Genomic DNA, 18,154 nt, shown 5'->3' with positions numbered 1-18,154 from the left:
AGCATGTTAGAGAGGCAGAGTCTCTCAGAAGCAAAGATGTTCAGAGGTTCACCAATCTGTGAAAAACTGCATCTAAAAATTGTGAAACTATTTCAGAAGAATGTTCCTCAATGTAAAATTGCGAAGACTTTGAATATCCCACCATCTACAGTACATAATACCATCAAAAGATGCAGAGAATCTGGAGAGATTCATGTGCACAAGGGACAAGGCTGACTGTCAATATTGGATTCTCAAGATTTACGGGTCCTCAGGTGGTACTGCATTAAAAGCAGCCATGATTCTGTAATTCAAATTGCTGCATGGGCTCAGGAATACTTCCAGAAATCACTGTCTGTGAAAACAGTTCGACGTACAATCCACAAATGCAAGCTAAAGCTGTATCATGCAAAGAAGAAGCCAAGTATCAACACAATCCAGAAACACCGGCATCTTCTCTGGGCCAAAGCTAAATTGAAATGGACGGAGGCAAAATGGAAAACTGTTCTTTGATCAGATGAATCAAAATTTGAATTTTTGGGGGAGGAAACCACGGACACTGCGTCCTGCAGACTCAAGAGGATGAAGTCCATCCAGCTTGTTATCAGCAGGTAGTTCAAAAGCCTTCATCCCTGGTATGCAGTTCCATTAGTACCTATGGCACGGGCAGCTTACATATCTTGAATGCACTATGAATGCTGAGCAGTATGTTGAGGTTAATGGAACAACATATGCTCCCAACCAGACAGGATCTCTTTCAGGGAAGGCCTTGCATATTTCAGCAACACAAGGTTAAACCACATACTACATCCTTTGCAACAGCATGGTTTCACGGAAGAAGAGTCCGGGTGCTGAACCTTTCACCAATAAAAAAGATTTGGCACATTTTGAAATGAAAAATTCGGCAAAGACGCCCAAGGACTGTAGAGCAGCTAGAGTCCTACATCAGACGAGAATGGGACAACACTCCTCTCCCAAAACTCCAGCAATTGGTCTCCTCATCTACCAGACTGTTATAAAATGAAAAGGGGATCCTACACAACGGTAGACATGGCACTGGACAACTTTTTTGAGATGTGTTACTGTCATCTGTTTCTAAATCAGTAATTTTTTTTTTATTAAATGGAACAATGTCTCCCTCCCCTCTGCTTTGTGTTCCATGTTCTATTGTGAATAAAATATAGTTAGATGAGATTTCCAAATCATTGCATTCTTTTTTCTTTTACATTTATTTACATTTTACACAGTATCCTAACTTTTTTGGAGTTGTGCTTGTACCAGGCATGATGGGAGTTGCCCTGAACAGTATAGAAATAAATTAGAGGAGTCACGCGCTGCGGACGTCAGCCGCGTCACAGCACGCCGTACGTCCGTGCACCCGTATAAATAGCGCGGCGCAGGGCTGCGGCCTTTCCCCCCTCTACCCCAGCTGTTAGTGCTGTGTGTGGTGTGTGCTCTGGAGCCTCGGCACACATTTCTTATTATTAAAAAAAATATAAAAAAATTTAAAAAAGCACAAAATCCCTTAAAAAAAAACCCAGAAAAATCCCCTCAGTTCCTCCTCCGCACCTTTTATTTTATTTTCAGTTGATTTTAACAAGAGAGGACGCCCCGCCGCCCGCTCTTCGTTTTAACGCTAGAGGAAAAAAAAACTACAAAAGATAAAAAAATGGAATAAGTAACGTGAAGAGAAGTGAAGAGAAAACCGCAGCGGAACCGTTACAGGAAGCCGAGGAGACGCTCCGACATCGTTTAACCTTAACCACCAGCTAATATGAATCCAAGTGCTCCTAGCTACCCCATAGCCTCCCTGTATGTTGGGGACCTCCACCCCGATGTCACAGAAGCTATGCTGTATGTAAAGTTCAGTCCTGCTGGTCCCATTTTGTCAATCAGAGTATGCAGAGACATGATTACCCGGCGATCTCTTGGCTATGCTTTCGTCAACTTCCAGCAGCCAGCAGAAGCTGAACGTGCTCTGGATACCATGAACTTTGATGTCATTAAGGGCAAGCCTGTTCGCATCATGTGGTCTCAGCGTGACCCATCTCTCCGTAAGAGTGGTGTTGGCAACATTTTCATCAAAAACCTTAACAAATCCATTGATAACAAAGCCCTCTACGATACATTTTCTGTTAAAGTTATGACTGATGAAAGTGGGAAGTCCAAGGGATTTGGCTTCATCAGCTTTGAGAGACACGAGGATGCACAAAAAGCTGTTGATGAAATGAATGGTAAAGACATGATGTTACCATACAGCGCGGCACGGGGTCCCGCGGTCGGCGCGCGTCGCTCCGGCGTCGGCTCCAGCAGCCTGGAGCCCTGTGTCGAGGTCATCCCAGCAGCTTGGGTTGGCCAGTGGGCGGCGGCGTGGGCGTGCCCGCCCGTAGGGTGCCGCCCGCACTCCTCTGTGCTTCTTATACAGCAGTGGGTGGAGTTGCCTCCTCCCACTCTCCGCCCCTGGGCGGAACCTTGTGGTTAAAAGACTGGCAGTGAACTGAGCTCATTGCCAGTTATTGGTTCTGCATGCACCTAGCCAGTCTGTCTGCGGGTCTCCTCAGTCAGTCCCTAGTGTTCGGTCAGCTCCCTCTGGTCCCCTATTACTCAGTCTGTTTTTGTTGGTTCTGTTTGCCTCTAATCTAGTCTGGCCCAGTCAGCACTAGTTGCTATTCAGCACCCTGCCAGTTTGCCTGTGAGTTCCATCTCCAGCCTTGTTAGTTTTGTTGGTCTGATTCATCTGCCTCCTCTGTCGGCTCTCTGTTCCCCCCATTAGGTAGTTTCCTGCTTGTCAGCCGCCAGGTCCCTAGCCAGCGCAGGGACCGCCGCCCAGTTGTCCGCCTGGGGTTAGCCAGGGCCGAGGCAAGTAGGCAGGGACAGTGGGGTGCGGGAAGATCAGGGCACCCCACCTGGCGCTCTGGGGGGCAGAGTGCCGTAACACATGAATGGTAAGGCTATTTATGTTGGAAGAGCCCAGAAAAAAGTTGAAAGGCAAACTGAGCTTAAGAGAAAGTTTGAGCAAATGAAGCAGGACCGAATCACCAGATATCAGGGAGTCAATCTTTACGTAAAAAATCTTGATGATGGAATTGATGATGAAAGATTACGAAAAGAATTCTCTCCTTTCGGTACCATCACCAGTGCAAAGGTCATGATAGAAGGTGGACGCAGCAAAGGATTCGGCTTTGTTTGTTTCTCCTCCCCAGAAGAGGCAACCAAAGCTGTCACAAAAATGAATGGTAGGATTGTGGCCACCAAGCCGTTATATGTTGCCTTGGCACAACGCAAGGAGGAACGTCAAGCCCATCTAACCAACCAGTATATGCAGAGAATGGCCAGTGTGAGGGCTGTACCCAACCCAGTCATCAATCCTTATCAACCACCACCATCCAGCTACTTCATGGCAGCTATTCCACCGGCTCAAAATCGTGCTGCATACTACCCAGCTGGACAAATAGCTCAGCTTAGACCTAATCCCCGTTGGACGGCACAAGGTGCTAGACCCCACCCATTCCAGAATATGCCAGGAGCCATCAGACCAGCTGCTCCAAGACCTCCAACCTTCAGTACAATGAGACCAGCCTCTTCAGTCCCACGTGTTGTATCAGCTCAGCGTGTTGCAAATACTTCAACCCAAACAAGGGGACCTCGTCCTACAGCCGCCGCTGCAGCAGCCGCCACTTCCACAGTGCGCTCTGTTCCTCAATATAAATATGCTGCTGGTGTTCGTAATCCTCAGCAACACCTTAATGCTCAGCCACAAGTTGCTATGCAGCAGCCTGCTGTCCATGTGCAAGGACAAGAGCCTTTGACTGCTTCTATGCTGGCCTCTGCTCCTCCACAGGAACAGAAACAAATGCTAGGTGAGCGTCTCTTCCCTCTTATTCAAGCCATGCACCCAACACTGGCTGGTAAAATCACAGGCATGTTGCTGGAAATTGATAACTCTGAACTTCTCCACATGCTTGAGTCACCAGAATCTCTCCGCTCTAAGGGCGAGCACCCACTGGCGCTTGCGTTTTCCGCGATTTTTCCGCGCATTTTCGCGGCGTTTTCGCGGCTTTTCCATTAATTTCCATTGACTTTCATGGGTGCATTAGGAGAAAAATAAGGACACATATGCAACTGACAGTTCCTATGTTAAAAACGCAAACGCAACGCAAAAAAAACGCCAGTGGACAGGAACACATGTTATCTCTATGCCTGTGCAGGAAAAACGCAAAACGCAGGTAAAAAAACGCCAGTGGGTGCTCGCCCTAAGGCCTCCTTCCCACGAACGGATTTCCGCCGCGTAATTCGCGGCGAAAATCCGCTGCGTTTCCCGCAGCTATTAGGTTCTATTGAACCTAATAGCACAATGCTCACGATGCGTAATTCCACCGCGGAATTACGCACCGCGATTTCTCCCGTCCTCACCCGCAGCATGCTCTATTTTCTGCGGGTGAGGACGGGCTGTACGCACTGACAGCTTCCATTGCAGTCAATGGAAGCCGTCCGTTCACGCTATCTCCCGCTGTAACCAGCGGGAGATAGCGTGAAAAACGCTTTCCCGCCCACCGCCGCGCGTCATATGACGCCGTATGACGCGGCCGGCCGCGTCACGTGACACGGCCAGTGACGCGGCGGCGGTGGGCGGTGACGGGCGGTGACGCGGCGGCGGTGGGCGGGGAAGCGATTTCACGCTATCTCCCGCAGGTAAGTATAGGGGCTCTGGGGGGCGCCGTGACGGGCTTCACAGCGTAATATTATGCGGCGGAGCCCGTCACGCTCGTGGGAAGGAGGCCTTAGGTTGATGAAGCAGTTGCTGTGCTGCAAGCCCATCAGGCTAAAGAAGCTGGACAGAAGGCTGTGAACAACGCTACTGGAGTGGCCGCAGTTTAACATGCATGCAAATGGGACTTCACTTCATCTGAGAAAAATATCAAAACATGGAGAAACCTTAAATCTCTGAAAAACACTGCAAAACATAAAATCAAATAAAAAAGGAAAGGAAACGACAATGCTTACGTACAGACAAATGCCAGGTCTGGCCTATCAGTGCTAGTCCTAAATATTAAATTAAAAAAAAAATCAAAAAAATTGTAAAATATAAAACACAAATGGAATTGTTTTTTAAGACCCGGGGAAAGGCATTTTGAAAAACAGTACGAGAAGTTAAGCATTCCTTTCTTTGATTTTGTAATTCTTTATTGTTGAAAAGCCCAGAATTTCGCCACAGTTGGTTTTTGTGGGAAAGATAGCTGGGCGAAAACATAATTTGGATTATAAAATTTCTTGCTTTAATAAAATTACTTAAAAAACCTTTAAAAAAATAAATAAATAAATAAATTAGAGACGGGGGCTGTACTGTACATAATGCAGGACCCTCCAGAAGTTTGGAAACACCCCTAAAGACTGCAAAAGTGAAAAGAAATTGAAATATCACTGCTTTTAGATGGACAGGCTTATTGAACTTTCAAATAAAACAAAAACCGCCCAATCTTCAGACCGACTCTAGGAATCTGAAAGTAATGTCACAGTTTTGACTCTTTGGAGTCTCTACTCTTTGCTTGTATGACACTGCATGTGGTGGATCAACATTTAAAGGGGTTGTCCCGCGGCAGCAAGTGGGTCTATACACTTCTGTATGGCCATATTAATGCACTTTGTAATGTACATTGTGCATTAATTATGAGCCATACAGAAGTTATCAAAAGTTTTTCACTTACCTGCTCCGTTGCTGGCGTCCTCGTCTCCATGGTTGCCGTCTAATTTTCACCGTCTAATGGCCAAATTAGACGCGCTTGCGCAGTCCGGGTCTTCTGCTTTTCTCAATGGGGCTCCGTGTAGCTCCGCTCCGTCACGTGCCGATTCCAGCCAATCAGGATGCTGGAATCGGCAATGGACCGCACAGAAGCCCTGCGGTCCACCGAGGGAGAAGATGCTGGCGGCCATCTTAACCGGGTAAGTAAGAAGTCACCGGAGCGTGGGGATTAAGGTAAGCGCTGTCCGGTGTTCTTTTTTAACCCCTGCATCGGGGTTGTCTCGGGGGTTGAAAAAAAAACAAAACCCGTTTCGGCGCGGGACAACCCCTTTAAGGTTTTAGGTCAGTTACATTTACATTCTTGGCGTGGAGGCTCCCAGAGATGTTTTGGACTAGTAATTTGCTGTTTGAAACATGGGGTGTTTCCAAACTACTGGAGGGTACTGTCTCTCTCTCTTTCTATATATATACCAAAAGTGGGAGTAGTGTATGATATGGATCTACCTGGCTGAGTAGTGCGGAGAGTTTGAGACAAGACACCACACTCCACTTCTAAACGGCGTGGACTCAGGCAGCGGTGGTTGGCCGTAAGCGTGACGCAGGGAAAAAAAGCTGAGTTGCCCTCTTGCCACCAGTATCGCTGAGCTGCAGGAATTAACACATTACACACCTTGCCAGCAGCATGATCATGCCAACACCAATAACATGTGGGCGAGCGGGTGCTTTTTCCTAGAGTAGTGAAGAACTCGCCATATCTAGGCAAAATTAATTCCAAAACTTTGTTCAGACATTTCACTGAAAGGGATAAAGTTCACACAAAAGTCACTGAAAAATAGCTGTACTTACTGATACAGGGGTACGCATTCAAGCGATGGTCTGTGAAGCCCCATTGAAATCAATGGTGGTATCGCAGTTAGCGCGGCGCTCAGTATGCTGCGCTTATCATAGTAAAAAGCATCCTGTGTGAGAGCGGCCTCACAGCACCATTAGTTTCACCCATACTATTAGATAAGGCAGACGGTCCCACGCTATTAATATATATCACACAAAGTGCTTACACCCTGGTCCCCCCATCATCTTGGGACCCGACTACTTCTGCAAATGAATATGAGGTATTAGTTGATATTTTGGCCAAAATATGTGAAGCTCCAAAAAAATTTCTGAAATGAAATCATCAAACTCCAAAGCAGCAAATTAATGTGATTAATTACACAGGTCTGCGATGAAAAAATTGTAGCATATTTAATTAGTGGGTTTAACAGTATTTTTTGTGCTGATTACGGTAAAAATAGTGAAAAAATTCCATCACCCCTAAATAAGTCACAAATTTCACCAGAAATTTTCTTATTTTCAGGGTTTTTCAGGTTCGGTACGCGTACGACAACGAATCTAAACTGTCTGCTAGGCGTGACCTTGACTGCAGTCAGTGGCTCAGTGTGGAGCCAGCCACTGTGGTGGACGCATCAAACAGTTTTGTGATACGGTATTTAGAAGAAATGGCTACTAGAAGATGTGTCAACTCTCCTAACTGTTTCTGTTATATTTGTGGGTCTTATACCGTCAAGAAGCAACAAAGGAACATTTCTAATTTTGTTCAGAAGGTGTATTTTGCACACTTTGGTATGAAATTAGGGGACCAAGATAAATCTTGGGCTCCCCATATAGTGTGTTCTGTGTGTGTTGAAGAACTGAGACAATGGTTTCAAGGTAAGAAGAAATCATTTCGTTTTGGAGTACCCATGGTTTGGAGAGAGCCTAAAAATCAGTGATGACTGTTATTTTTGTTCTTGTTCAGTGCAAGGTTTCAATTTAAAAAACAGGAAGGACATTTCATACCCAACCAACATACGTTCAGCTATTCGCCCTGTTCCTCATGGACCTGACTTGCCTATTCCTTCACCTCCGGATACCCTGGGCAATATTTTAGACGATTTAGACCAAATGTCACATAGTAGCAGCGATAATGATGACAGCTATGATCCAGGTACCAATGACCCTGAACGTTTCTGTCAATCAGATTAGAATGATTTAGTACGAGATCTGGGCCTACCAAAGGACTCAGCGGAAGTGTTAGGGTCTAGACTTAAAGAAAGACATATGTTAGCCTCCGGTGTTTCATTTTCATGGTACCGACTTAGAGAAAAGGAATTTGTCCCTTTTTTTTACACAAGAGGGTGAACTAGTTTTCTGCAACAATGTACCTGGAATCATGGAATGTTCAACATAACGTATGACCCAGAGAAATGGAGACTTTTCATTGATTCGTCAAAAAGGAGTTTGAAAACCGTACTTCTTCACAATGGTAACCAATATGCGTCTGCGCCTGTTGGACACTCAGTCCATTTGAAAGAATGCTACGAAAATCTTGGGTTTGTTCTTAATAAGCTCACCTACTCTGACCATAAATGGACCATTTGTGGGGATTTGAAAGTTATTTCCATGTTACTAGGTCAACAAAGTGGTTACACAAAGTTTCCATGTTTCCTCTGTGAATGGGATAGCCGTGACAGGAAACAACAATGTCAAGCAGACCTGGCCAATCAGAAAGGCTCTTATTCCTGGAGTTAAAAATGTTGAAAGACAAAGTTTAGTGGATCCTAAAAAGATCTTACTTCCATAACTTCATATCAAATTGGGACTAATGAAACAGTTTGTGAAAGCATTATAATAATAATCTTTATTTGTATAGCACCAACTTATTCCGCAGCGCTTTCAGGCATGGATAAATGCAAAACAATACAACAATTGCAATGTGAGGTACATTGGGTTAGACACAAATAGGTTGGGGGGGTACAGGAGGTGCAGGGGTTGGGGAACACAGGCAATAGGAAATTTTATATATACATATCATTTATCAGAAGGAAAACAGGGTGGGGGACCATAGGGAGGGGCGAGGGACTAGGTCAGGAGATTTGGTATGCTTCCCTGAAGAGGTGCGTTTTTAAGGCACATCTGAAATTTCATGCATCGGGAATTGTCCGGATGCCTTGGGGTAGAGCATTCCAGAGGATGGGTGCTGCTCTGGTGAAGTCCTGTAGGCAAGCATGTGAGGTTCGTATTACAGGGGTGTTTAGTGTGAGTGTGTTAGCGGATCGGAGTGAGCGAGCTGGGTGGTGTACTGACAGTAGGGAGGCGATGTATGGTGGCGCAGCGCCATGCAGAGCTTTGTGAGTGAGGTAGAGGAGTTTAAATTTAGTTCTGCAGTGGATGGGCAGCCAATGCAGCAACTGGCATAATGTAGAGGCGTCTGAATAACGACTGGATAGAAAAATTAGTCTAGCTGCTGCATTTACAATGGATTGGAGTGGAGCGAGTCTAGTGCGGGGGAGGCCAATGAGTAGCGAGTTGCAGTAGTCAAGCCGGGAGTGGATGAGGGCAACCACGAGCGTCTTTAGCGTGTCCGTGGTTAGGAACGGCGTATTTTAGCAATATTTCTGAGGTGCATGTGGCATGTTTGGGCCAAAGATTGGATATGGGGGGCAAAGAAGAGGTCAGAGTCCAGTGTGACCCCAAGGCATCGGGCATGCTGTCTGGGGGTTATGATGGTGCCACACACTGGAATGGAGATGTTGAGGGGAGGTCGGTTAGAAGGTGGAAAGACAAGGAGGTCAGTTTTAGAGAGGTTTAGTTTGAGAAAAAGGGAGGACATAGTGTTAGAGACAGCGGACAGACAGTCGGTGATATTTTGGAGAAATGGCCTAGAGATCTCACGAGAGGAGGTGTATAGTTGGGTGTCATCAGCGTAGAGATGGTATTGGAGGCCAAATTTGTGGATGGTTTGTCCAATTGGGGCGGTATAGATAGAGAAAAGAAGGGGACCAAGGACCGAGCCTTGGGGTACCCCGACAGCGAGAGGAAGTGGAGCAGAGATAGAACCAGCAAAGGAAACACTGAAAGAGCGGTCAGAGAGGTAGGAGGAGAACCAGGAGAGAGCAGTGTCCTTTAGACCAATAGAGCAGAGCATAGTGAGAAGGAGATTATGGTCGACAGTGTCAAATGCAGCAGACAGGTCAAGGAGGATTAGTAGGGAGTAATCACCTCTCGACTTTGCAGTTATCAGGTCATTTGTTACTTTTGTAAGGGCAGTTTCGGTCGAGTGTAGAGAGCGGAAACCAGACTGGAGGGGGTCGAGGAGTGAGTTGTCAGAGAGAAAGCGAGTAAGCCGGGAGTAGACCAGGCGTTCCAAGGCATTACACAAAGAAGGAGAGTGTTTCAAGTATCTTTGTGAACAGTTTCCTGGTCTATCAGATGCTAAGCTGAAAGAGGCAGTCTTTGTTGGGCCTGACATAAGAAAACTTTTAAAAGATGAAATCTTTGTCACTAAAATGAAAATGGAAGAAAAAAATGCCTGGAATTCATTTAAACTTGTTGTAACAGGCTTTCTTGGAAATAAAAAAGACCCAAACTACAAAACTTTAGTTGCTGAATTGTTACAAAACTACAAAATCTTGGGCTGCAACATGAGTGTCAAAGTCCATTTCTTTCACTCACATCTGGACTACTTTCCAGAAAATCTTGGGGCTGTAAGTGAGGAACAAGGAGAATGTTTCCATCAAGATCTAAAAGAAATGGAGCGCAGATACCAAGGTCGATGGAATTTCAACATGATGGCAGACTACTGTTGGATGTTAAAAAGGGAAAATTCACAAGAACACAGCCGAAAACGTACCAAAAGAAGCTTTGATGGAAAAAGAAAACGTTTTTAAAAAGACTTATAATAACTTTGCAACACATGTGTATCACTATTATGCTTATTTTAGCTAGGTATTGTTGTTTTTTTTTGCTTTTACTTCATGTTAAAATAATAAAAACAAATAAAAAAAATTCAGTTTTTTGTATTTTTTCCAAATACTTCAACTTTATTTTGTAGGCAAGCCTTACGTGATAGAAAAAAAACCATGTCATTTTTGAAATCTGTGCAAAAAACGACATAAAGATGATTTAACAAAATCAAAACAATTTTTAAAAAAGTTTTTTTTGCAGACCTGTGTTACCTGGCACTACCATGCAGAAACAAATTCCATATAGTGCCAGGCTGACAGGACAGCCACTTGAACAAGGCCTCAAGAGTGCCCCCTTAGTCTTTGGATGAACAAGCCAGTGTCACATGGGCGTAAGCACATTTATGCGGGTATTTGCGCTGTACACCTGCGGCAAATAGAGCATGCCGCGGGTGAGGACGGGTATATTCACGGTGCGGAATTCCGCGATTGAATTCCACACCGTGAGCTCAGAGCTATTAGGTTCAATAGAACCTAATAGCTGCCGGCAACGCGGCGAATTTTCGCCGCGTATTATGCGGCAGAAATCCGTCCGTGGGAAGGAGGCCTAAAGGGTTAAAGGGGTTGTCCCGCGGCAGCAAGTGGGTCTATACACTTCTGTATGGCCATATTAATGCACTTTGTAATGTACATTGTGCATTAATTATGAGCCATACAGAAGTTATCAAAAGTTTTATACTTACCTGCTCCGTTGCTGGCGTCCTCGTCTCCATGGTGCGGACTAATTTTCGGCCTCCGATGGCCAAATTAGCCGCGCTTGCGCAGTCCGGGTCTTCTCCTGTCTTCAATGGGGCCGCTCGTGCAGAATGCCGGCTCCGTGTAGCTCCGCCCCGTCACGTGCCGATTCCAGCCAATCAGGAGGCTGGAATCGGCAATGGACCGCACAGAAGAGCTGCGGTCCACGGAGGAAGAGGATCCCGGCGGCCATCTTCAGCCGGTAAGTATAGAAGTCACCGGAGCGCGGGGATTAAGGTAAGCGCTGAGCGTTTTTTTTTTTTACGTCCCTGCATCGGGGTTGTCTCGCGCCGAACGGGGGGGGGGGGGGTTGAAAAAAAAAAAAAAACGTTTCGGCGCGGGACAACCCCTTTAAGATGTCATGCACAAAGCCATACAATGAGGCATATAGGTTATTTTCTGCTTTTACACTTTGACGAGAAATCTATGAGAAGTAAAAATCATGACGTTCCAGTCCGTACGGTGGAGAAATTTTTCCCTGTTTATCTCTTCGGCCTTTTCGTACTTCTGCTATGTTCTTCCTTTGTTTGGCTCCATCATAGGAGTTGAAAAAAACGGAAGTGTCAGATCCATATCTTACAGCCACAAACGGTTCCCAGTGGATCCCATTAACTATAATGGGATCCGTTGAGTTTTTACATCGTGACCCCTGGCATTTGGCTAGACAAAATAGTGCAACATACCGGCTATTTCATCTGGTGCTTTGTGCCAGAGGCTCCAAATGGAGCTTCAGACGCAGATGTGACCGAGTCTTATCTATTTATGTCTCTTCAATAAAAGTTTCCAATTCCATTGAAATGGCTGGAATACCACAGCAGTCTAATAATAATCTAAGCATTGTTACATCACAGGCCAACAATAGAGATGACTTAGAATTTACCTTGTAAAATAGAATAAGAGGGAGGAGAACCGTCCGGATGGAATATCTGTCAGGAAGTGCCGCATTGCTTTAGATAGGAATAGGTGATGAATAATCAGGAGAGACTGTATGTGATCCTAAATGCCACATTGTGTAATAAAACATAAAGAATCAATTAGCAGCTCCTCCCACATTACCTTGTTCTTCTTGTTTTAGCTGCCGTAACAGATGCAGAATGGCGTGAAGCCAGAGAATGCACAACACCAAGACAAACAGCGCATTCATCCTTCATAAGCATAGTAAAATAATTAAGAAAACACATAGATAAAGGAGGGGTTAAAACTAGAGATGAGCGAGTATACTCGCTACGGGCAATTATTCGATTGAGCATTGCCTTTAGCGAGTACCTGCCCGCTCAGAAGAAAAGATTCGGCTGCCGGCGCGGGCGGGGAGCTGCGGGGGAAAGCGGGGAGGAACGGAGATCTCTCTCCCTCTCTTCCCCCCCCCCCGCTCCACCCTGCTCACTGCCGCAACTCACATGTCACCCGTGCGGGGAGATACTCGCTAAGAACAATGCTCGCTCATCTCTAATTAAAACACATTAAATTGGTTTGCAATCCTTTGACACAAATTCTGTTCAGCTGTTTCTTAGCTATAAGGCAAGTGATAACCAACTTTATTAGCCCACTTTATCCTCCAAGTGGAGACCCCGGCAGTCAGGCTTCACGGCAGCCCGCTCCACCATGGATGCTTTTAGGCTCCTCTAAGAGATACATAGAGAATTTAACAGACCACTCCTCGTCGCGTATGTCAATCTCAAGGCGGCGTTCGACTCGGTCAACAGAGAAGCCCTTTGGAAGGCCTTGCGTGACATCTGCGCTCCCACATCCCTTCTAGGCCTACTAAAAGACATGCTTTAGGGAACAACCTCCATAGTCCGTATCAATGGTTCAACCTCTGCCCGTTTTGAGACCTCGTCTGATGTTCGACAAGGTTGCGCCTTGGCTCCCGCACTCTTCTGCAGGGCCATGGACTGGATCCTTCAGCGCGTTGTCCAATATAATGGGGTCACTCTTCCGCAGTACCACTTCACCTATCTGGACTACACCGACGATGTTGCACTCCTGGACATCGCATATTATAACCTGAGATACTCACTGGAACAGTTTGATTCTGAGGCGTCCTGTCTTGGACTTCACATCTCCTGGCAAAAAACCAAGCTGCAGAATCTAGGAGCCGACGCAATCCCTCTGTACATAGACGTAAACGGACAGAGAGTCAACACTGTCAGTGAGTTTGTGTATCTCGGAAGCGTTCAGCACACAGATGGGAGGGCGCATCCGGACATCCTACGGCGAATAGCACTGGCAGTTTCGGCGATGAGGTCCCTGGATAAACTCTGGCAGAGGCAGAACATAACACTCAGGACCAAGATTCGATTCTACCAGGCCAATATTATTGTACGGCTCAGAGACTTGGCTTGAACCTTGCTGGCGCAAACCACTGAGCGACTGGAGTCCTTTCACATGCAATGCCAACGCCAGATTCTCCATGTCCATTGGTTCAACCTTATCAGAAACAGCGAGATACAGGCGTGCACGGGGCTTGAGTCAATCACAGAAACAAATTTCACTGGACAAGAGCCAAAAATGTAATACCTGATAATGTGCAGAGCAGGCACAATCACCATAAGACCGGAACAATGGCCATAGGGTCGGCACAATGGCCGTAGAACATAACAATATGCAGCAAGCCAGACTGTAAACCAGAGGAGCTAAACTGTCCACTGCAGACTTATATGCAGTCACCCACTCAACCCAGCCCAGATTGGGAAGGAGCGACTGCAGACAACCAAATCCGCAATGTGAACGATACCACAGAAGCCAGCCAATAGATGGGTGCGTCCCACAATACAGGATTACAATCACGGAAACAATAACAAGGAGATGACTTGCACTTTTTGGTCATGTTGCACACTTGGCAGAACCCATGAGCGCCGCGGTGCTCTAACCGCAGCGTCTGCGGCGCTCATGGGTGCAACAGATAGGCAACGGTACCTCCTCCGACATCTACACTGAATGGAACAATTTTCTCAGTCGTGGTCATTCCAGATCGGCACTGCGTACCGTCGTCGTCCAAGCAGGATAATTGTCCATAACTAGTACCACGTTGGACTCCTTCAGCCACATCAATTAATTGTGGCATAGATTCCAATAGGTAATAATATTGTTCTGCAGGAATATCGGCCCCTGCGGACAGGAAGCTTCTTGTAGTTGACACAAAATAGATTGAGATGCTGACATGCTCTGACCAGCTGACAGGAAGGGGTCATCGATTCATGCTGCTTGTGCCAAATTCTGACCTCCCATCAGCACTGAAGAACAGAGATCTGGATTGATCTGACCAGGGGATGTTTTTCCGCTGCTCAATGATGCAATGTTTCCTCTCTTTTGCCCCCTGGAGTCTTAACTTTCTGTTTCGCTTATACCCAATGTCCACGGGCAAATTAAAATTTCTCCATCTGTGCAAGGCACCCATGCGGACAATCCGCAGTTCAAGCCGCCCATAGGAAACCACAGGCGTCCGCAGCTGAATTAAGAGCATTAATTTCTGACCTTATATGGTGCAACAGAAATCTGGATCCATCTGACAGATGGGCTGACCGCGAAGAATCGCGGCAATTCGCAGCATGCTGCGACTTGCCGGCCGCGAGCGGAGAATCGCTATGAAGAATCGCTATGGAAAGCGTGCATTACATTCCCCGCGGCCGGATTATCTCCGCTAGGAAAGCAATTCAAAAGTGCCCGTGGACAGGCAGCCTTAGTTTAAGCACCAGCATTGTATTCGGCTGCTCTTGACTGTGCAGCGTCTGTTGTTCGGAACGATTCCTGATATCCTCCTGTGACCCCTTTCAGTGATGAGTTGTTTCCATTCACAGGATCCCCTTCCGCTGGATGTTTTCCTTGATCACGCCATCCTCAGTATACACTCCACACCATTACATCAGAAAACCCTACAAGGTAGGTTGGCAGTGACATCCTGGCCCCAGCTAGTCTAGCACCAATGATCAGGCCTCACTGGAACTCACTAAGCTCATTGGATTTCCCCATCTAATGTGGATTCACTGTGAAATGAATCCATGGAAAACTTAAAGCGGCCATGCATTGCAGCTACCATTACTAATTCTATATGCATCACCCTTCCCGAATTGTTGAAGTTAAAGGGGTTGTCTCCCCATTTTTTCACTGATGCCCTATCCTGTATGTGTAATAAAGAGGAATTGGGTTAATCCCTTTGTCTTATATGTGCTTCACATAGCAAGGTTTGCACCTATGGCACGTTATTTTCTCCTTTTCACGATTACGCAATTCCATGCCCCGTTACCCAATGTGACAGTAATTGGACTGGTAGCACCCTACTAACTATTCTAGAAAAACTACTTCTACGGTACTATCTGGATCACATCCTTAACAGGAGTCGCTCCACCTTTTTCCTCTCTTGGAGGAGCAGGAAGTGCAATAGCACTATTGATTTCAATGGAAGTGAGAACGGCACCTCTCCACTTATGGCAACGTCCGGAAATTTGCATTGGACAGCGAGCCGGGTGATTAGTTGATGGATGGGTGCAAAGGATAGGTCATCAGTGAAAATATGGTCAGACAACCCCATTTCAAATCTAAAAGCATAGGGAGTTGGGATGTATCAACGCATTACTAGCTAATTTCACCATTCAGCCAGGGAAACTCTTGGTTTTACCTATTCTAGAAATGGATACAGTTAAACCCAGCCAACATCACAGTGAAAATGGTTATCTAGAGAGGTGGCTCTTGGAGTACCAATATACATAGGTTACAAGCAGAGGTGTAACTTGAAGCTCCTGGGCCCCAATGCAAAATCTGTAACAGGGCCACCTACTATATTGCTTTATTCATACTACTAGGCTTACTATATGGAGAAGATAGCCCTTATAAGCCCCCTGACGGTCCTGGGCTCGGAAGCAACCGCATCCAATATAGTTACGTCCCTGGTTACAAGTAAGAGGTGTATCATGTAACTATTATCATCCATAGCAAAACCTGAGGTACCCAATCCATAATGACTACCAGCATCAGTGAGTATGTTCAAAAAAAGGTTAAAGCTCCAATATATATATATATATATATATATATATATATATATATATATATATATACTGGACATCACTACTTGTGTATTGTAGGTTTGTGTTTTGGAATGCCCAAATCAGAGTCCTGACCTATGGAGATGCTGTAGCGGGACCTGAAGAAGGTTGCGCTCAGAAGGCATGCAGGACATATTCATGAACTGAAACACATTTGCAGGGAGGAATGGTCTAAAATGCCCCCCTCAGCATTGGGCAAAGCTTATTTGCAGCTACAGTTTATTAGTTACCACTGAGAAATAAAAAGGTTCTGTAGCGGCCCAAAGTCTATATATCCGACCCCTCCATAACTGTCATGCATGTCATGTCTTCAGTGTAGATGCACTGTGTCTTGTCTTTAGTTATGTGTATTGCACAGCTACAGCATGTAAGAGGTTAATGTCTGTGACTGTCTGGGATATGTCTGGAAAATGTATCAAACTGTCTTGTCACGTGGGTATGTAAGATATAAATAGGAGTGCAGTATATGCAAGTGGGGGTTCCATTGCTTCAACAGTAGAGTGTGGAGGGAGAGTGCCGGCCACATGGGGGTACCTTTAACCCTCATGTGGTGAAGATTGGAAACTGAGACGTATTCTGATGTTCCCATCCCAGGACCCCTATCTAGAGAGTGAGTGGAGAAAGGTGTTCGCCGTGCAGTGTTCAAGCTACTAACCGCAAGCGAGTGTCTGCGGAGTGTTGTGTCCACCTCCGGTGTGTGTCCAGGAGCAGAGTCATACAGATAACTAAGCCTGTAGGCCCGGTGTCATCCTGTGTTCTCCTCCCTCACCTTTTCTGAACTGTTCTTCCTACACTGGTGTGTGAAGTTTGCATTGGAGAAGTAAAGTGCTGATCTGGATTATGATTTTCTCCAGCAGGCTTCGGGGTATTTTGCCGCTTCCGAATTGTATTGTGTGCACACATCGTCGCGCAGAATCAGACACAAATGCTGGTCTAAAACTGGGAGAGTCTCTACAATGTGTAGAGGCTCAGGCTTTTTATTATAACACATGACAACCGCCCTTCAATGGGCGTGCAACAGATTACATCAGTAACATATAGGATTCTCATTTGTCGGATCATATAGAATCTCCCGCCTCTCTGCCCACCCTTCTCCAAGTGATGATGTGGCATGGACTCTGTGTAGCTGAAGTCATTGTTTACCTAGCTTCAGGATGGGAGGGGTGGAGAGGGCTAGGAAGACACTCAGTATTGAATGCAGGTATATATATATATATATATATATATATATATATATATATATATATATATATATATATAATCCTATGACCTTTAACTCTTAGAGGCTGGTTGTGTAATTCTATGTACTTAGAGCAAATACTATGATTAGATTGTGTGTGTCCTTTAAACTCCTCAGAGCTGAAAGTCATTACAATAGCAAAATACATTGACGTTATACAAATCGATAGACATTTTATACCAAATAATCATCATGTCTATCACAATCCCCCCTTAAAATGTCTATCCTCTAATTCTCTATCTAATTTTCACAGTTCTCTGCGCATGAGCCTATAACTGGAGCACGTTGAAGGTTCGTTTTAGAGTCTTCAAGGGGGTGTAGGACTTGTCCACTCCTTCTGGCGATGCATCCAGCAAACTCATGGTGGGAGCGGCTTTTCCAGCATCAGTCTCACAGGTCTCTCTGACACAGGGGATAACACAGCAGACTAGAACAGAAAAGGTAACCATCAGTTCACATACAACAGCGACGCCCGTCTGTGCCAGGATCCTTTACCACCCGCTCATCCATGGCGAGTGCTGGTCCCAAAAGCTAGCTCTTTTTAGTTAGTGCGGTCAGCTTCTTAATGACAAGTGCGTCTTTACCCGCGGGTCACGTGTCGTCTAGGATGTAGGTACAACAAGTCTCCCCTATCATCTTA

The 18,154-nt window shown here is 45.7% G+C and overlaps 1 protein-coding gene across 1 annotated transcript; it reads left to right on the top strand.

The window, feature by feature from the left end:
• The first annotated feature begins 1,617 nt into the window (after window positions 1-1,617).
• On the top strand, window positions 1,618-13,578 carry LOC136586574 (polyadenylate-binding protein 1-B-like). The gene is made up of 3 exons (XM_066584708.1): window positions 1,618-2,221; window positions 2,918-3,971; window positions 13,088-13,578. The coding sequence occupies exons 1-3, from the start codon at window positions 1,754-1,756 to the stop codon at window positions 13,576-13,578; spliced, it is 2,013 nt and encodes a 670-aa protein (XP_066440805.1). The 5' UTR covers window positions 1,618-1,753.
• The last annotated feature ends 4,576 nt before the right edge of the window (window positions 13,579-18,154 follow it).

Source organism: Eleutherodactylus coqui, chromosome 12 (genome assembly GCF_035609145.1).
Source record: "Eleutherodactylus coqui strain aEleCoq1 chromosome 12, aEleCoq1.hap1, whole genome shotgun sequence".
Taxonomy (NCBI): Eukaryota; Metazoa; Chordata; class Amphibia; order Anura; family Eleutherodactylidae; genus Eleutherodactylus; species Eleutherodactylus coqui.
This window is presented reverse-complemented; position numbering and strand designations above follow the sequence as displayed.